Source organism: Prionailurus viverrinus, chromosome B4 (genome assembly GCF_022837055.1).
Source record: "Prionailurus viverrinus isolate Anna chromosome B4, UM_Priviv_1.0, whole genome shotgun sequence".
Taxonomy (NCBI): domain Eukaryota; kingdom Metazoa; phylum Chordata; class Mammalia; order Carnivora; family Felidae; genus Prionailurus; species Prionailurus viverrinus.
The window spans coordinates 44,466,747-44,482,786 of record NC_062567.1 but is presented as its reverse complement, the minus strand read 5'-3'; the positions used below and the strand labels follow the sequence as shown (position 1 = coordinate 44,482,786).

The window sequence follows — 16,040 nt, the reverse complement described above, 5'->3', positions numbered from 1 at the left end:
AAGATATCCAAGTGGACATATAGAACAGGTAGTTTGATACAGAAGTTTGAAGTGTTGGAGAAAGAAGTGTGAGAGTGATTGGCATATAAATAGGATTTAAATCAAGATATTGGATGAGATCTCAGCAGCGGTGAATGTTGACAGAAGAGGCATGAGGACCAAAGATTATTCCTGGGACACAAAGCTTTAAAAGGTCAGAAGGGGGGCGCCTGGGTGGCGCAGTCGGTTAAGCGTCCGACTTCAGCCAGGTCACGATCTCGCGGTCCGTGAGTTCGAGCCCCGCGTCAGGCTCTGGGCTGATGGCTCAGAGCCTGGAGCCTGTTTCCGATTCTGTGTCTCCCTCTCTCTCTGCCCCTCCCCCGTTCATGCTCTGTCTCTCTCTGTCCCAAAAATAAATAAACGTTGAAATAAAAAAAAATAAATAAATAAAAAAATAAAATAAAATAAAAGGTCAGAAGGAAGAGGAGGAGCCAGCAGAGGAGACAGAGGAATAACAGCCAGTAAGGTAGAAGGAAGGTCAAGAGAATGTGAAGCCCTGGAAACCAAGGAAGGCATAGGTAGGAGCCAAATTATCAACCATGTCAAATGCTGCTCATAGGTAAGGATGGATTGTAGGAATGCTGACTCCTACACCAACTCCATCTTTGGCCCTACATTTATGGTCCCCTCTGGAGCACAGGTGGCACCATTTTGGATAACTAGTAGAGATCCTCTTGCGCACAGACGTCGCCACTTTAGATAACTACCCTGTGACCTCACCACCATGCTTCTCACTCCATAAAAGCTAGGGATTAAGGTCTGGATAGGGCTGGAGAATAGCTGTGTACTGCTGTGGACTGTCCACTCCTCTCAGTGAGTTACTATGAACAAAACTCTGTGTAAACAGTAGAGAGTGGTTTGTTTCATTTTTTGGTATCAAAGGGTCTTCTCAGTCCGGAGGGTACATTAGTGACTCTAATGGTAAGTGTGAGTGGATGTTAGAGTTGGCAATATCAGGGTCACCTCTGTGCCTCACAAGAGGAGTTTCAATGAAGTCAAAAGTCTGGTTGGAGTCAGTGCGATAGAGAATGTGAGAAGAGGATTTAGAGGAAGGGAGTGTAGATGATGTTTTCAAGGAATTTGTCACAGAGGGGTAAGGAAGTGACCACTAGTATTTTCTGCCTCTCTTCCTGGTTCCAAGAGGGAATCCCATCACATTTTATAAAAGTGCAGTTTATATAACTATTTAAGCATAGCTGCTGACTATGAGGTCGATATGTGATATCATCATAGAACTTTGGAACCAAATTAGACTGTCAGAGTTCAGTTAATCTCATACCCAATAAAGGAACCTTCATTTTATTATTCATACAAAAACATTTTTTTCATATGCTACCTAGATATACCGAGATGAATAAGGCACAGTTTCTGCTCTTGAGAAGGGTGTTTTTTATGGGAAGAGGGATATATCCTTCCTGTGTGATAAATATTAAGATAGAGGCATGTACAAAATATTGTAAAAGCAGAAGGCAAAGAGAACTAACTTACCTGGGGAACTTAGGAAAGATGTTATGCATGAAAAGCTAACACTTGAACTAGGCCTTAAAGGTCAGCATGTGTTTTCCAGGCCGAGTGCTGGGGAGAATCCCTTTATCAAATAATCAGCCTCTGGGGCGCCTGGGTGGCTCAGTTGGTTAAGTGTCCAACTCTTTTTTTTTTTTTTTTAATTTTTTTTTCAACGTTTTTTATTTATTTTTGGGACAGAGAGAGACAGAGCATGAACGGGGGAGGGGCAGAGAGAGAGGGAGACACAGAATCGGAAACAGGCTCCAGGCTCTGAGCCATCAGCCCAGAGCCTGACGCGGGGCTTGAACTCACGGACCGCGAGATCGTGACCTGGCTGAAGTCGGACGCTTAACCGACTGCGCCACCCAGGCGCCCCTAAGTGTCCAACTCTTGATTTTGACTCAGGTCATGATCTCACAGGTCTGTGAGTTTTTACTGATAGTGCAGAGCCTGCTTAGGATTCTCTCTCTGGCCCTCCCTTGCTCACATGTTCTCTCTCTGTCTCTCAAAATAAATAAATAAACTTAAAATAAAAATCGGCTCCTGTTCAAATGCGTATAGCAACAGAGAACTCACGTGAGTTCGAAGAAACCTTGTGAGTTTCATTCTCTTCTAAATAGTTGTAATTTTTGCACATCTATTTCTTACATTGAACTGAATAATGACGTTTAATATTTCTACTCATTAGTCCCAGTTTTCTCTTCTGGAGCTAATGGGCAAAGACTTGTCTTTCTCACATATAGGTCATTTCTGTATTTGAAAATAGATACTATGTTCTCTTTTAGGCCATCTATTTTCCATGTTGAAAAAGGGGACTGAATAGTTTCAGGTTGGGTTCCCTGGGAAGCAGACACTGAAACCAAGGTTAACATACAGGAGGTTCTTCAGAGAGTGTTCTTGAGATCATTGCCATGAAAAGAGAAGATTGGGCGGAGGGAGAAGTAGAGATGTGATGGATTTTTAAAAAAATTTTATTTTAGAGTCAATGGTGGTAGGGGAAGAGAATCTCTCTCCACACTCAGTTTGGAGCCTGACAACAGGCTTGATCCCAAGACCCTGGGATCGTGACCTGAGCTGAAATCAAGAGTAGGACACTCAACCTACTGAGCCACCCATGTGCCCCGAGGTGTGATGCAGTTTTTTTTTTAATATTTATTTTTGAGAGTGAGGGAGAGCAAGAGAGAATGAGTGCACTCATGCATGCAGTAGGGGCTGCAGAGAGAGAAGTGGGACAGAGGACCCAAAGTGGGCTCTGTGCTGACAGCAGAGAGCCTAGTGCGGGACTCAAACCCATGAACTGTGAGATCATTACCTGCGCCAAAGTCTGACGCTTAACCAACTGAGTCACCCAGGCACTTTTAAAGGAAGCTCCAGCTGACCCTTTGGGAAGTTTTGAAAATCAATTGATCCTTCAGAGTTGTCTAGAGTCAGGGCAAGAGGGCCAGGTCTTTATATTCCAGGATGACCAGTCATTCAGGGCAGTTTATCCTGGGAAGGGGCATGACTTTGGGCAAGATGGTTCTCTTCAGCTGATGCAATTCCCAAAGTGGGCCGATAGCTGAAACCTATTGGCAGGGGCATTAGCAGCAGCAGCTGCAGTAGTTAATCCTTTATTTCTCATCATTTTTTTCCAGTTTATTTATTTATTGTGAGAGAGAGAGTGCACGCATGTGTGTGTGCGCGCGCGCACACACACACACACACACACGAGCAGGGAAGAGGCAGAGAAAGAGAGAATCCCAAGCAGGCTCTGCACTGTCAGCACGGAGCCTGATGTGGGCCTCAAACTCAGGAACTATGAGATCATGACCTGAGCCGAAATCACGAGTTGGATGCCCAACCAACTGGGCCACCCAGGTACTCCTGATTTTTTATTTCTGAAATGTATCTGTAGGGCATCAGGGTGATACAGAAGAGGAATCTCACACACTGCTAATTATTTCAGCAGTTATTTTGGAGACCAATAATAGACTGAAAAAGTACTTGTTTTTGTTTTTTATTAGCAAATAAACACCATGAACATCACAGTGATGGAGGTTCAACATAATGGTTCTAGACTGATGGAATCTAATGTACAATTGTACCTTCCCTGTGTTAATTATCTCAGTCATGGTGGCCCTTTATATGTGAATGCTTCAAAACTGCTCGAAAGGCAAGGTGAAGAAGTACATTCATGCAATAAATGTGGCTGGGAATCTTCATTAGGAGATAAAAATGTAACTGGGGAAGCACAGTGAGCTGCAAACTGAATTATATCCCTGTCCTTCATCCTAGAAGATGATACTTCTTGTGGTGATCACAATGCATGCTGGGTGCCTGTAAAGATGGATGTGTGGCCACCAGTCCTTTCCACTCCATGCACACATGAAGATTGCTCTTTGATTTGTGGCTTCAGCCATAATTTGCAAAGCCTGTCACTGCTTGCAACTTATAGTTAGTCCAAAGCTTTGTTGAAAAAGAGCTGTCCCATTCCCAACTGCTGTATACCAGATTGCTGTGTCAACTAAATTAATAACACTGGACCGCTCATTATCCCAGAAACCATTTGCCCAAGCTATAACTCTGTCTCTTGATTTCTGTTTGGCTTCATTAACCTCTTCTTGGTGCCACAATAAAATGGTCATGTAAGGCATCCTTTATTTAATGAAGGATTGGCAAGATAAAACAGTTGAACTGGGCATTGATGGGAGAGAGGAGTCAGAAAGGATGATTGTGGAGGATGATAGAATTAGGTAAGAGGAGGATATGGTGGGGGTGAGACAGAGCCATATTAGTTTTTCTGTCTCCTTACTTTCACCTTATATTCTTGGATTTTTTCACATAGTAGCTGATGGTTTCTTTAGGAGCTCATATATAATTGTGGGCAAGTTTTAAGAGAAGATTAAGAGATGGGGCGCCTGGGTGACTCAGTCAGTTAAGCATCTAACTCTTGATTTCATCTGATCTCATGGTTTGTAAGATCGAACCCTGATGACAACAAGGAGCCTGCTTGGGATTCTCTCCCTCTGCTTCCCCGCTCCCTCAAAATAAATAAGCTTAAAAAAGGGGTGGGGTGGGGAGAGAAAAGACTAAGAGAGGAGAGGGTAGAGTTGGTATTTTAGAATTTTTTTTTAATTTATTTTCATTAGCATGGACTCATTTACTATGGACCCTCATGGGTTCTCCCTCAGGGCATGCTCTCTATTTGAACCAGCCAGTGGTCTCATGATAGATGGAGAGTTGTGGGTGTTAAGAACTCCCTTGTGATGAGAGGTTCCCTTATCATAGAATGGGTTGAGTTACTTTGTTTACAATTGGGATCCCTTTTATCCTTAGGCTATACATTTTATTTTATTTTAATATTTTTTAAGTTTATTTATTTTGAGAGAGAGGGAGGGAGGGGCATGGAAAGAAGGAGAGAGAGAATCCCAAGCAGGCTCCACACTGACAGCAAAGAGTCCACTGTGGTGCCCGACCCCATAAACTGTGAGATCATGACCTGGGCCAAGATCAACAGTCGGATTCTTAACCGACTGATCTACCCAGGTGCCTTCTTAGTCTATACATTTTACGGTATATCTGGAAGATTTTGTCATTTTGTTATATCCACTAGGCTTTGTGAAAACTCAAGTGAAAAGGGGAATTTTGGGAATCTTCAAATGAAACATTATCTGGCAGTAACAAGGAAAACAAATAGCCATTTCTCTAAAGCCATTCTGGGTGGGAGGTTCTGTCACTGGCCTTCCTTCCCTGTTTTGGTTCCCTGACAAATCTTGGAATAAACTTTTAACCAGGATTCCCACTGTAATCCTATAACCTGAGGACAAAATCAATGTTACCTGAAGAATAGTACTTGTTTTGTAGTAGGAGACCACGGGCAGGGGCCAGTTACAGTTTGGAGGAAACACACACGAAGCCCTTACTGTGTTCTGAATCAATTCCCACTCCTTCCTGCCCATTCTTGTTGCCTTACCTTCTCTGCTTCCCCGAATTCTCTGGTCCTGTGAAGCTCCTCTTTGACTGTATGTTTAAGCCAGAGGAGGAAGCTATGATAAGCACCATTTCACTCTTAGCAGAAAGAATTGCCCTCCAATGACAAAGCCTCTACTGTTTCATTCTGGATTGCCTGTGGGAAATGTGAAAAGTTCAAGCCACATGAAGCAATCATAGCTCTGGCAGAGCCAAGGGGCTGGCAGCTTTCATTGCCGAATCAGGGTCTTTGGATACCAGCTGGATATTTCCCAACCTGTATTTTTTTTTCAATAGTGGGTACCCAAAAAATACGCAGCAATTTCTCAGCTATACACAACTATGTTCGTGAACTAAGAAATCACCATGTAATTTTGTTTAAAAGCCTGGTCTCTTGTGACTGTACTTTGAAGCTCTCGTTTGGGGATGAGAAAGAACTGCCCCTTTTAGAAAGACACAATTTTGTTAGCCTGGATTGTTCTAAAATGGAGATGAACCATCAGATAAAAGATAGGGGGCACTGACCAAGAAAAGAGATGCCATTCCCCAGGAGGAAGTCAGGGGAAGGTGGATTGAGGGAGAAGGACAAGGCCGAGAGGGTCTTCATTTTGTGGTCTTAGATTTTTTTTTTTTTAGCTGTAAGGCAGAGATAAAATGCAGGGCTTGACATCTCAGAGCAGCAGGTGAAATAAAATGGGAGAAATTTAAAATGGCTTCTCCCTCAAAAGGAGGGAGAAAACAGAAGATTCTTAGAATTGACAGAAGGTTATGTGTATAATGCACTGGTCAGACCGAGACCCATGGTATTAAACAAGTAAGAGAAAGAACAGTCTTCTGTGTGCTGCTCTTAAATAAACCTTAATCATACATGAGCTTGAGTACAAGTCCTTCCTTCTAACTTGTAGCTCAGATACACTACGTGTGCCTTACTCTAACTTGCAGATCTCATGGTCACAGTGCAAGATGGAATACTAAATGTGCTATTAATTCATCCATTATATTTTTCTAGAAAATACACTGATTAAATCTTCTGCTACCATGTGCTTTTCTCTGGCCATCCATACCTGAGTACCACCCACCTGTTAGGCCAGTGCGTTTCTACCGCCTCCACCAATAGGTTTAAGGATAGATTGATGGCATTTCCATTTATTCACTCTGATTGAGTGATGTACATCCACCGTTGTGATAAGTTCAGAAGGCTCACAAAATGAAAAGTGTGTGTGTTCCTAGAACTCAATTTGACAGTGACACCTGACCTGAGCTGATGTGAGGCCATTTAGAGTCTCTGTCCCATCTAATACAACTCTGTATGTGTTTTGCAATAGAAATACTAACGTATCTGATGATAGGAAGCTGCCCTATGCTCCAAGGATTTCAGACAATGAGAATATATACACCTATGTTGATTTTCCAGAGAACCTGGGAGGTAGTTTTAGGAAGAGAGGTATTACAAATGTTTGCAATGCAAACATCCCATTTTAAAAGGCATCATGTGAAAAAGTAAACAATGAACACAAACCTCTGTACCCAATTGATTCCAACTCTCCCTTACCATCGTTGGTTTTTTCTTTTTTTTACATTTTACTATTCTAGGATGAATCCTCCATGTTCTTCCAGTTTGGCCCATCAATTGAGCAGCAAGCTTCCGTAATGCTCAACATCATGGAAGAGTATGACTGGTACATCTTTTCTATCGTCACCACCTACTTCCCTGGCTACCAGGACTTTGTAAACAAGATTCGCAGCACCATTGAGAACAGCTTCGTGGGCTGGGAGTTAGAGGAAGTCCTCCTGCTGGACATGTCCCTGGATGATGGAGATTCTAAGATCCAGAACCAGCTCAAGAAACTTCAAAGCCCCATCATTCTTCTTTATTGTACGAAGGAAGAAGCCACTTATATCTTTGAAGTAGCTAACTCAGTAGGGCTGACTGGCTACGGCTACACGTGGATTGTGCCTAGTCTGGTGGCAGGGGATACAGACACAGTGCCCTCGGAGTTCCCCACTGGGCTCATCTCTGTGTCCTATGATGAATGGGACTATGGCCTCCCTGCCAGAGTGAGGGATGGAATTGCCATAATCACCACCGCTGCTTCCGATATGCTGTCTGAACACAGCTTCATCCCTGAGCCCAAGAGCAGTTGTTACAACACCCATGAGAAGAGAATCTACCAGTCCAACATGCTGAATAGGTGAGTGTGGAACACTGATGGTAGAGGTCCGAGGAGGGCTTTTAGGACTGGGGTTGGAGGAGGTTCTGAAACTATGGGAAGGGCAGTTCAAGATGTCAGAAGTTGAAGGCTGGCCACTGGGATGGCCATGGCTTGTGATGGTGGGAGTGTTTTCAGATCCAAAGCTCGCTGTGCTGGGTTCCTGTTCTAAGAAATACAAAATGGTTCCCACTTATTGTTCACTTACCGTGTGCTAGGTGTTCCTCTAAGTGTTTATGGGTGTTTGACCTCCTTAACCTCAAAGCAATACTCTATTAGGCAGGTGTTAAGAGCCGTTTCCATTTTATGATACAAGAGAATAAGGTTCGTAGGAGTATACTGTCCATGGTCACTCTGCAAGTAAGGGGTTCAGTTTGGAGCTGTACACGGACCTCTGTGGGCCCTGCGTACTTGATCACTGTAAAAGACACCATGCACGTAGGCATGAGGACCTACCAATCCCCTTACCTTAGAAATGATGCTGTACCGGGAAGGAATGGAGAACAGGTGGCGTGGGTCTGTAGGCACATGAAGAGGGTTCTTTCCTTGGATTTTGTCTCCTGCGCTTCTCCTCTCTGCCCTTAAGCATGAAGGTGGTTCTGTAGAGGCAGCTTCCATAGTTGCTCTTAGTCCGATTTCTTCAGTAGGAAGAAGATCTAGGTGGAGTTCGGCTCCCCTGACCTCACCTCCTAATCCAGCCACACCTCCAACACATCCTCCTGCGGGTATTGTGTGACCATGAAGGGCAGAAGATTCTATACTAGGCTTCTGTAGTTCTGTGATTTGTGTAAAACTGCTGCACAAGAACATTGTCAAAACTCAAACAATGCAGAAAAGCCCAGAAGAGAAAGAAAAAAATGACCTTCGCTACAACCAACCAGAGAGAATCATTGTAGAAATAATTAGTGAACATCTTTCTAGGTACTTCCCTGTGCGTGCATGCCTACATCCATATAAATCTATAATTTTACATAAATGGAAATGTAACTACCCCTGCTGTTTGATGACCCGGCTTTCTTTTACTCAACAGTATGTTTTGGGCATCCGTTTTAAATTCGTTATGAATTCCATCCAACAAATAGAAACATATGCAGAAAACACCTATTCGGATACCATTCAGCTTACATAAAATACCAAAGTATACTCTGGGAAGGTTGAAATACATTTAGTGGAGGTTGAAGGTGTACCTACTAGTTTAACCTCTGGAAGGGAGCTGGACTAAAGCCTCTGAGCTAAGCTGTTAACTCAGAGTTGAAACTAAAGCTACTTTTAATGCAATCTGTGATCCAATCCTAGTATTATCCCACCTTCATCTATGCTTTCTGCCATCCCTAGTTGTCACTGCTTATTTGGTAGACTGTCTTGATTTTCTTCCGACCTCTCTAGTCTTTCCATTCCAGGTCCTTGGCAGGCTCGTCTTCAAAATTGGTGCTTCTCAGGGTTTGTCCTAGACCCTCCTTTTCTGTCCTCCATTGCCAAGTATACAACTAATGTAAGTTCTCCCAAAGGACCTCTCTGGCTGAAACCTCTCCCTTGAGCCCCCAGTCTGTATTGCCAACTGTGAGTGGATATGTTCCTTTGGATGCCACGGAGCCTTAGAACATACCACATGCAAAGCTGAACTGCTTTCTCTCCTGTTGCTCTTCCATCCTCTTGCAGACAAATCTGTACACCTACAAAGGGTACGTCCTAGTACCCAGTTAGCTAACATAAAAATTCCAAAGGTGTCCTGGCTTTCACATTCCCGCCATCTCCTTGCTGACCATGCCCTTCCCCACAGATCTCCTCTGGAGTGCTCTCGCTGTCTGCATCCCTGCGCCACGTCCCAGTTCGGCTCTTCTTACCTGCATTGCTGCAGGGCCTCGTAAATATCTTCTGGCTCCCAGTACTGCTTCCTTCCAATCTACACCGCACCCAGAGTGATCTAAAATGAAAATGTGATTTCATCAGTCTCCTGCATAATGCCTTTCAACGGCTTTTCATTGCTCCTGTAATAAAGTCCCATCTCCTTGATATGGTTTATAAAGTCCTCCACTGCACAGGCCTGCCTGTCTTTCCAAAATTGTCTCGTGCCATGCTGTCCCTCAAACACTCCATTCCTGCAATACTGAACCTGCTTTGGTTCTTTGAAAATACCGTGTTCTTTCTCTTGCTTCTAGCTCTCTTCTCTGCCTTGAATATATTCCCCAGGAGCCCCTTCCCACCAGAACATAAATGCAGAAGCTTCTTCACCTGCCTCATTTTCATTCCCTAGGCTTTGGTCCTGACATCACTTTCATGGAGGCAGCTTTCCTGGACCCTGGACTAATGGGGCCCTGTTACCTGCCTTCAGTGTAACTTTTGTTTCCCCCAATACAGCCAGTTCCATTTCTTCCAACAGTTCTAGTTCTATGCTTTGTTATATGTTGTCCCTGTAAGTTCTGTGAAAGCAGTGACCTTTCTGTCCTTAGTTCCACGTCCCCCCACTCTTAGTGTCCTGTGTGGCAGAGGAAAGAAGGACACCTGGAGTTCATGAATGACCTCCTCCAAGATGCTGAGCTGCCTAGTGCATACCTATTCCACAGGACCTTTCTTGTTCTGCTCCTCTCTGCGAGATCGTGGAGGTTTCCTTTAAAACCTTACTGTTTATTCATGGGACACCTGGGTATCTTAGGTGGTTAAGCGTCCGACTCTTGATCTCCGCTCAGGTCATGATCTCATGGTTCATGAGTTCAAGCCTTGCATCGGGCCTCGTGCTGACAGTGTGGAGCCTGCTTGGGATTCTCTCTCCCTTCTCTTTCTGCCCCTACTCTGTTCGTGTTCTCTTTGTCTCTCGCTCTCTCTCTCGCTCTCTCTCTCTCTTGCTCTCTCACTCTCTTCTCTCTCTCTCTCTTTCATTCTCTCTCAATACATTAAATAAATAAATAAATTCCTAAAGATTAAAAAAAACTTACTATTTATTCAGTTCTCTACATTCATGTTTTCTCCCGCTGTCTTTAGTGTTAAGTTAAAATCTGATGCAGATCACCAAATATTTGTTCATTAAAACCAATGCTAACAATGAAAAATATTTAGGCCAAAATGTCTGCCAAACCACACAAGGAAATCAAATGGATGTTAAAGTCCATAAACTTTGGTTCAGGAATGCCTGCTTTGATCTTAAAACTCCTCTGGGTACACAGTCATCTGTGGATATTATCATTTCCCCTTTGGCTTACTTTACGTTAGAATGCAAGCAGTCTCTCTGAAGTTTGGTCTCTGACCACTGCACCTTTAAGAGTCACGCTTGGTTCTAACTTTTGTTACCTTGTCTTGTGGCCGCTCAGAAAGGGAGCCCTCCTCAGTCCTCTCTTCTCCTTCCTCAGATATTCTCGTCAAGATGGCCACGAACACCCGCCTCCATCTTTGAAAGTGTAGCCCTCCTAAAAAGAACAGGGGGGACACAGTCCAGATTATTCATAAATTCCTTGAGGACCAGAGTCCGGCAAAAAGTCCACCGTGATTTCCCACTTTCCCATACTGTACACAGTGTCTTCGGACTCATCAGAGTGCTTCTCCACTAAGATCTTTCCTCTCTGAACTTTCTCTTCTGCCCCAATTCCCAGATTTTTTTTTTCCTGGGGTTCTGTATCTACTGCCTGCGAGACCTCTTCTCTTGGTTGTCTCCCCTGCCCATATACCTCCATCCCTTCTGCACCCCATCTTTTCCCTCCATCCTCTCAAGTGCAGCTCCTCAGGGCTCTTGAATCCAATCTCGAACCTCTCTTGGGAATATTTTAATAACCTTCTCTATCAGGACCCTGAAAGGATTGGGGTTGCCTAATAGGGACTATAAGGAGCTGTCCTCAAAGTCTAAGCTATTATCATGTGGCACAGCGCTCAGAATCATCAGTGGAATTCAATTAGGCACGCTCAGTCCCAGCTCCTCTTACTTATCCTGGTCTGAAATCAGCCTCTTTCCCCCCTTCAGAGCTCTGGGCTCACTAGGGTCACTCTTTTAAATAACAAACCAAGCAGCCACATCATTTAGCCACAGCAGGAAATCTTTGCAAATAAAATTGTTGCAAATGGTTGGTTGTTTTATGAGGATGACTTTTTCCTTGGCCTGCTGCTCATGTCTCTGCAGCAGCAGCAGTGGGAAGAAGCCTCCTCGGGAGGTATCTGGGAATGACCCAGCCCCAGGATGACACCAGGCATACAGAGTCAGGAAATGGCTTCTCCTGTCACTTTCCTGAAAACCCAGAAACATGAATAGGCCCTGTCCTCCTAAGGGGTGGTGAAGCTCTTTTTTTTTTTTTTTTAATGTTTATTTATTTTCGAGACAGAGAGAGACAGAGCATGAACGGAGGAGGGGCAGAGAGAGAGGGAGACACAGAATCGGAAGCAGGCTCCAGGCTCTGAGCCATCAGCCCGGAGCCCGACGCGGGGCTCGAACTCACGGACCGTGAGATCGTGACCTGAGCTGAAGTCGGACGCTTAACCGACTGAGCCACCCAGGCGCCCCAAAGCTCTCCTTTATACCTGACCAAACTGGCTTTCTTTCCATGTGAGGGAGGTTGATAAATCTAGATTTAGGGGACAGGGAGTGGAGGTTCTGTGTTAAGTGCCGAAACCCAAAGAGAGACACACGTTGGAAGTGATTCACTTGTTAGTTACCGAAGGAAGTGTTGTAAGCATTCTCAGAGAGGATCCTTGAAATGAACATTATTTATCAGGTGTCAATCCAGATTCCTTACTGATAACTTCTTAGCTCCTTGGAACTTGGCCAGATATGGTTTGGGTGACTATCTCCAGATGGATTCTAGGCTGCTGGACAAGGCTTTTTAACAGGTTGCGAGAGAAGTACAGAAACACAGTTAAATTGGAATTTTAGATAAACAGCAGCTAATTCTCTTAGCAAAAATCTGTTCCCAAATATTGCATGGGACATACTGATTCTAAAAGATAACTTGTTTATCTGAAATTCAAATTTAACAGGGCTCCTGTGTTTTTCTTTCTTTCTTTCTTTCTTTCTTTCTTTCTTTCTTTCTCTTTCTTTCTTTCTTTCTTTCTTTCTTGTACACTAATAAGAATTAATTTTCTTTTGGGACTTTGTAGCATTCATATATGCCTTATTAGTAAATGTGGTACAGTGCCTCATACTGTTGCCCAAGACATGCTGAGAGAGAAATTTATTCCAACTGGGAACTTTATTTGATTGAAAGAATTGAATAATTTCTTCTGTCATGTATTGTCTAAGTGAAGGATCTTCTTAGTTCCTGAGAAAAGTCTTAATGTTTTGGTACCAGATGATCTGAAAGTGTTTAGAAAGTGATTAGGCTAGTTGTCTAAACCTGTCTTTATTCCCCTGAGCTAGAGAAGAATTGCTAGCTATTAGTAGGCACATGTCTAGATTTTTCTTTTATCACTTCCCCAGGGGAGCAGTTAATGGTTATTTTCCTTCGGAATGTGCGCTCCAATACTCTGCTAAGTCTGTTTCTGTCACTCAGGTGATGGCATACTGGCCACTGACCTCCGGGCTTGCTGTCTGTCCTGAGGACTCAGGTTCCCCACTTTTGGAAAAAAGTAGATGTTCTTGAAGATGGCTGGATCTCAACAAAGCAAACCTCTTACGAATCTTGCCTAATTATTTCCCCCTGGTGTCCTCAGTTTTCCTACCCAACACCTGTTTTTGCAGCCTCTTTCCCCGTGAAAGTTGCTGTCTCAAAAGGCCAGATTCCTCCTCCTGGCCCAGCCTTTGAGAAGCAAGGATAGCTGATATGAAGAAAGGGGCTCTGTTAAGTTCTTCCTAAAAGAACCGTGGTAAACACTATCCTCCTCTAACTTTGGGGCAGACTCCCTATCCTTGGACCCACTGTAGTAGCTGGGATGCCCACTTGACTCTCTTGGCCTGAAAAGCACTGAGAAGTTAAGAAATAAACAGGAAATTGAGTCTGTTAGTTTTTAGACAATTACGGGCAAGAGGTGCTTGGTTATTACCCACCTTTTAGTTAGTAAATGTTCATGGAGTGCCAAGCGTAGGCAGATTTCTGGTAAGGCAAATATGTATTAAATATAATTATTTAATATAATTTATGTGTGAACAGTCAAAAGGTTCTGCAAAAGCATAGTTAGAAGTGGGCTGTCAGGCATAGTGGACCGTCCCCCGATTAAAGAAATTGACTGGCATCTAAGGAAAGCTACATTTTCATATGAAATATGTAGCAAAGCAAGAGAGAGGTTATATCTGCTCAGTGGTACAGATGGAGATAGAAATTGGGGGGCAGGAGGAACAACTAAGGAATGTAATAACCCTCCCAAAAGATCTATTCAGTGCTGTAACTGTCCATGGAAGAATGACTAAATTGAGGATTATTCAGACTCTTCTGTTTTCTTCTCATCCTCCATATTCTATCAGATGTATAGTCAGTTCAGTAAGTGATCTTTGCTTCCTTCCCTGAAATTCAAACCTGTGAAGAGCATTCGCAAATACTTAACCTGCGGACCGCTACGTGATTGTTCCCACAATCACTGTTTAATTCTGAGGCTGGCTTGTAAAATTTAAAACATACCCGTGACCTAGTTGGTATTTCTTTCCTCTTTCTTCTGTTTTCTTCCTCATCCCCTTCCGCCCAGCTCTTCTTCTTCTTCCTCCTTTAAAAAAAAAACAAACAAACTGTTTACAGTTGGAGGAGGAGAGGGCAGGGGGTAAAGCGAGAGTGAATGGGAGAAGAATCCCATTTCCTGGAGGACAAGTGTGAGGTGGGAGAAGATCACGTCTGTGCTGGGAGAGAAGACACGGGCGGTACATGGTCTATGGGAAGGAATAGGATGGTCTCAGAGAGGAAAGAAGAAAGAGCAGAGGGCAGAGGCTCTCAGTGGAGAAAACGGGCCCCATTCTGAGTAGCAGATTCTGCCTCAGAAAGGATGTGGGTTGGTGGCAATGGTAAGGGTTAAGGAGTCATAAGTCTGTGCTCAAAAGTAGCCCCCCTGGCAGCCAGCCTGTGGGGGTTAGTAAGTCCGGCATTGCTGTCTTTCTGAGTACATCCTGCGCACCAGACCTTGTGCGATTACCTGATAGGATCCTTGCAAAAATCCTGACCCATGCACATGTCTCCGGGAGATGTTCCTTATCCCTCCGTTAAAAGGACAGCTGTATGCCCACCCTCCCAAGAGCTCACTGTCCCCTGCTTCATTTTTCTTGGTAGCCCTTATCTGACATATACGTTTTATTCTTAAGTATTTTTGTTGTCTTCGTCCTCCTAGTTGAATTCAGTCTTCATGAGAGCAGGATTTTGTTTTTTAACCTCCGTGTTCCCAGCACAATGCCTGATACATTGTAGGCGCTTGATAAATATTTGGCAGATAAAAGCACGAATGAAGATAAGAAGCACTGTCCTCATTCTATGTTCTTAAGAGACATGACGCCCAGGGACCCCCCCCCCCCCCCCACCCCCAGCTTAGGCTATGTGATGTCAGGATCTGGCTTGGCCCTGCCTCAGGGATCGGGCTTCAGCCTCTCCTTCTGCTGCACATTAACCAAGCTCAAAGAGCCCTTTGCTTCCCTTAAAAATCAAAATTGGAAAGGTCCTCGGTGCTCCTCTGATCCAACCCTTTTAATCCATGTATTCTCACAGAATAGATGGTAGAATGATGAATGATTTTACAAATGTGGGATCAGAGGCTTAGGGCGGTGGCTTGTCTGTTGGAGGTGGGGTGAGGACAGGACCCAGGTGTCCTGAAGGGAGGAGCCACACTCTTCACAGAGCGAGCTGCCTGTTTGACTGGGTCCTCAGAAGGGCTGACAGGCAGCCAGGCCTGTCCCGTTAGCCTTTGCCCTGGGCTGGCAATAGCCCCACGATTCCTGCTCCCCTGGTTCTCACCCAGACAAGGGTGCAAATTCACAGTTAATGGGAATTGAAGCTGGCGTTATTTAGGAATTGAGTGGGAGTCATTCCTCCATCTGCTCTCTCTTCCCACCAGAGAATAAAGGCTGGCTGGGTGGAGGTAAGGATGGAGGCGAGTTGCCAGAAAACTAGAGTGCTGTCATTTATGGTTACAGATATGGGCTGGAAGCCTGCGTGGAGGCTGGACCGTAGCCGGCCAAGGTCAGCCTAACATGAGCTTCTTGAGAGCAGAGATAGTTCTGTGGCTTTTGCCTCTATAGAAGACCTCACGCATTTCGAACAGATCCAGGTTGGAGCCCATCTCTTGTCTCCTCTCCAGTGGAGCTGTCGGGCATACGTAGGTGGTCATCTCCTGGGGAGGGAGTTCTCCAGGACCTGATGTGGCTGATGAGGATTTGGAAGGAGTGGGCTGTTCAGCATGACTGACCTTCACAAGGGGCTGCTGAGGGGTCTGAACCAGCCCCACAGACAG

At 44.4% G+C, this 16,040-nt stretch overlaps 1 protein-coding gene across 3 annotated transcripts in view; it reads left to right on the top strand.

The window, feature by feature from the left end:
• Window positions 1–16,040, top strand: part of GRIN2B (glutamate ionotropic receptor NMDA type subunit 2B) — a 413,917-nt gene that overhangs the window by 226,298 nt on the left and 171,579 nt on the right. For all 3 annotated transcript variants that reach the window (XM_047864812.1, XM_047864811.1, XM_047864810.1), the window contains one exon: window positions 7,087–7,685. In XM_047864812.1, coding sequence (XP_047720768.1) covers window positions 7,087–7,685 — 599 coding nt within the window. The remainder of the gene's footprint in view (window positions 1–7,086; window positions 7,686–16,040) is intronic.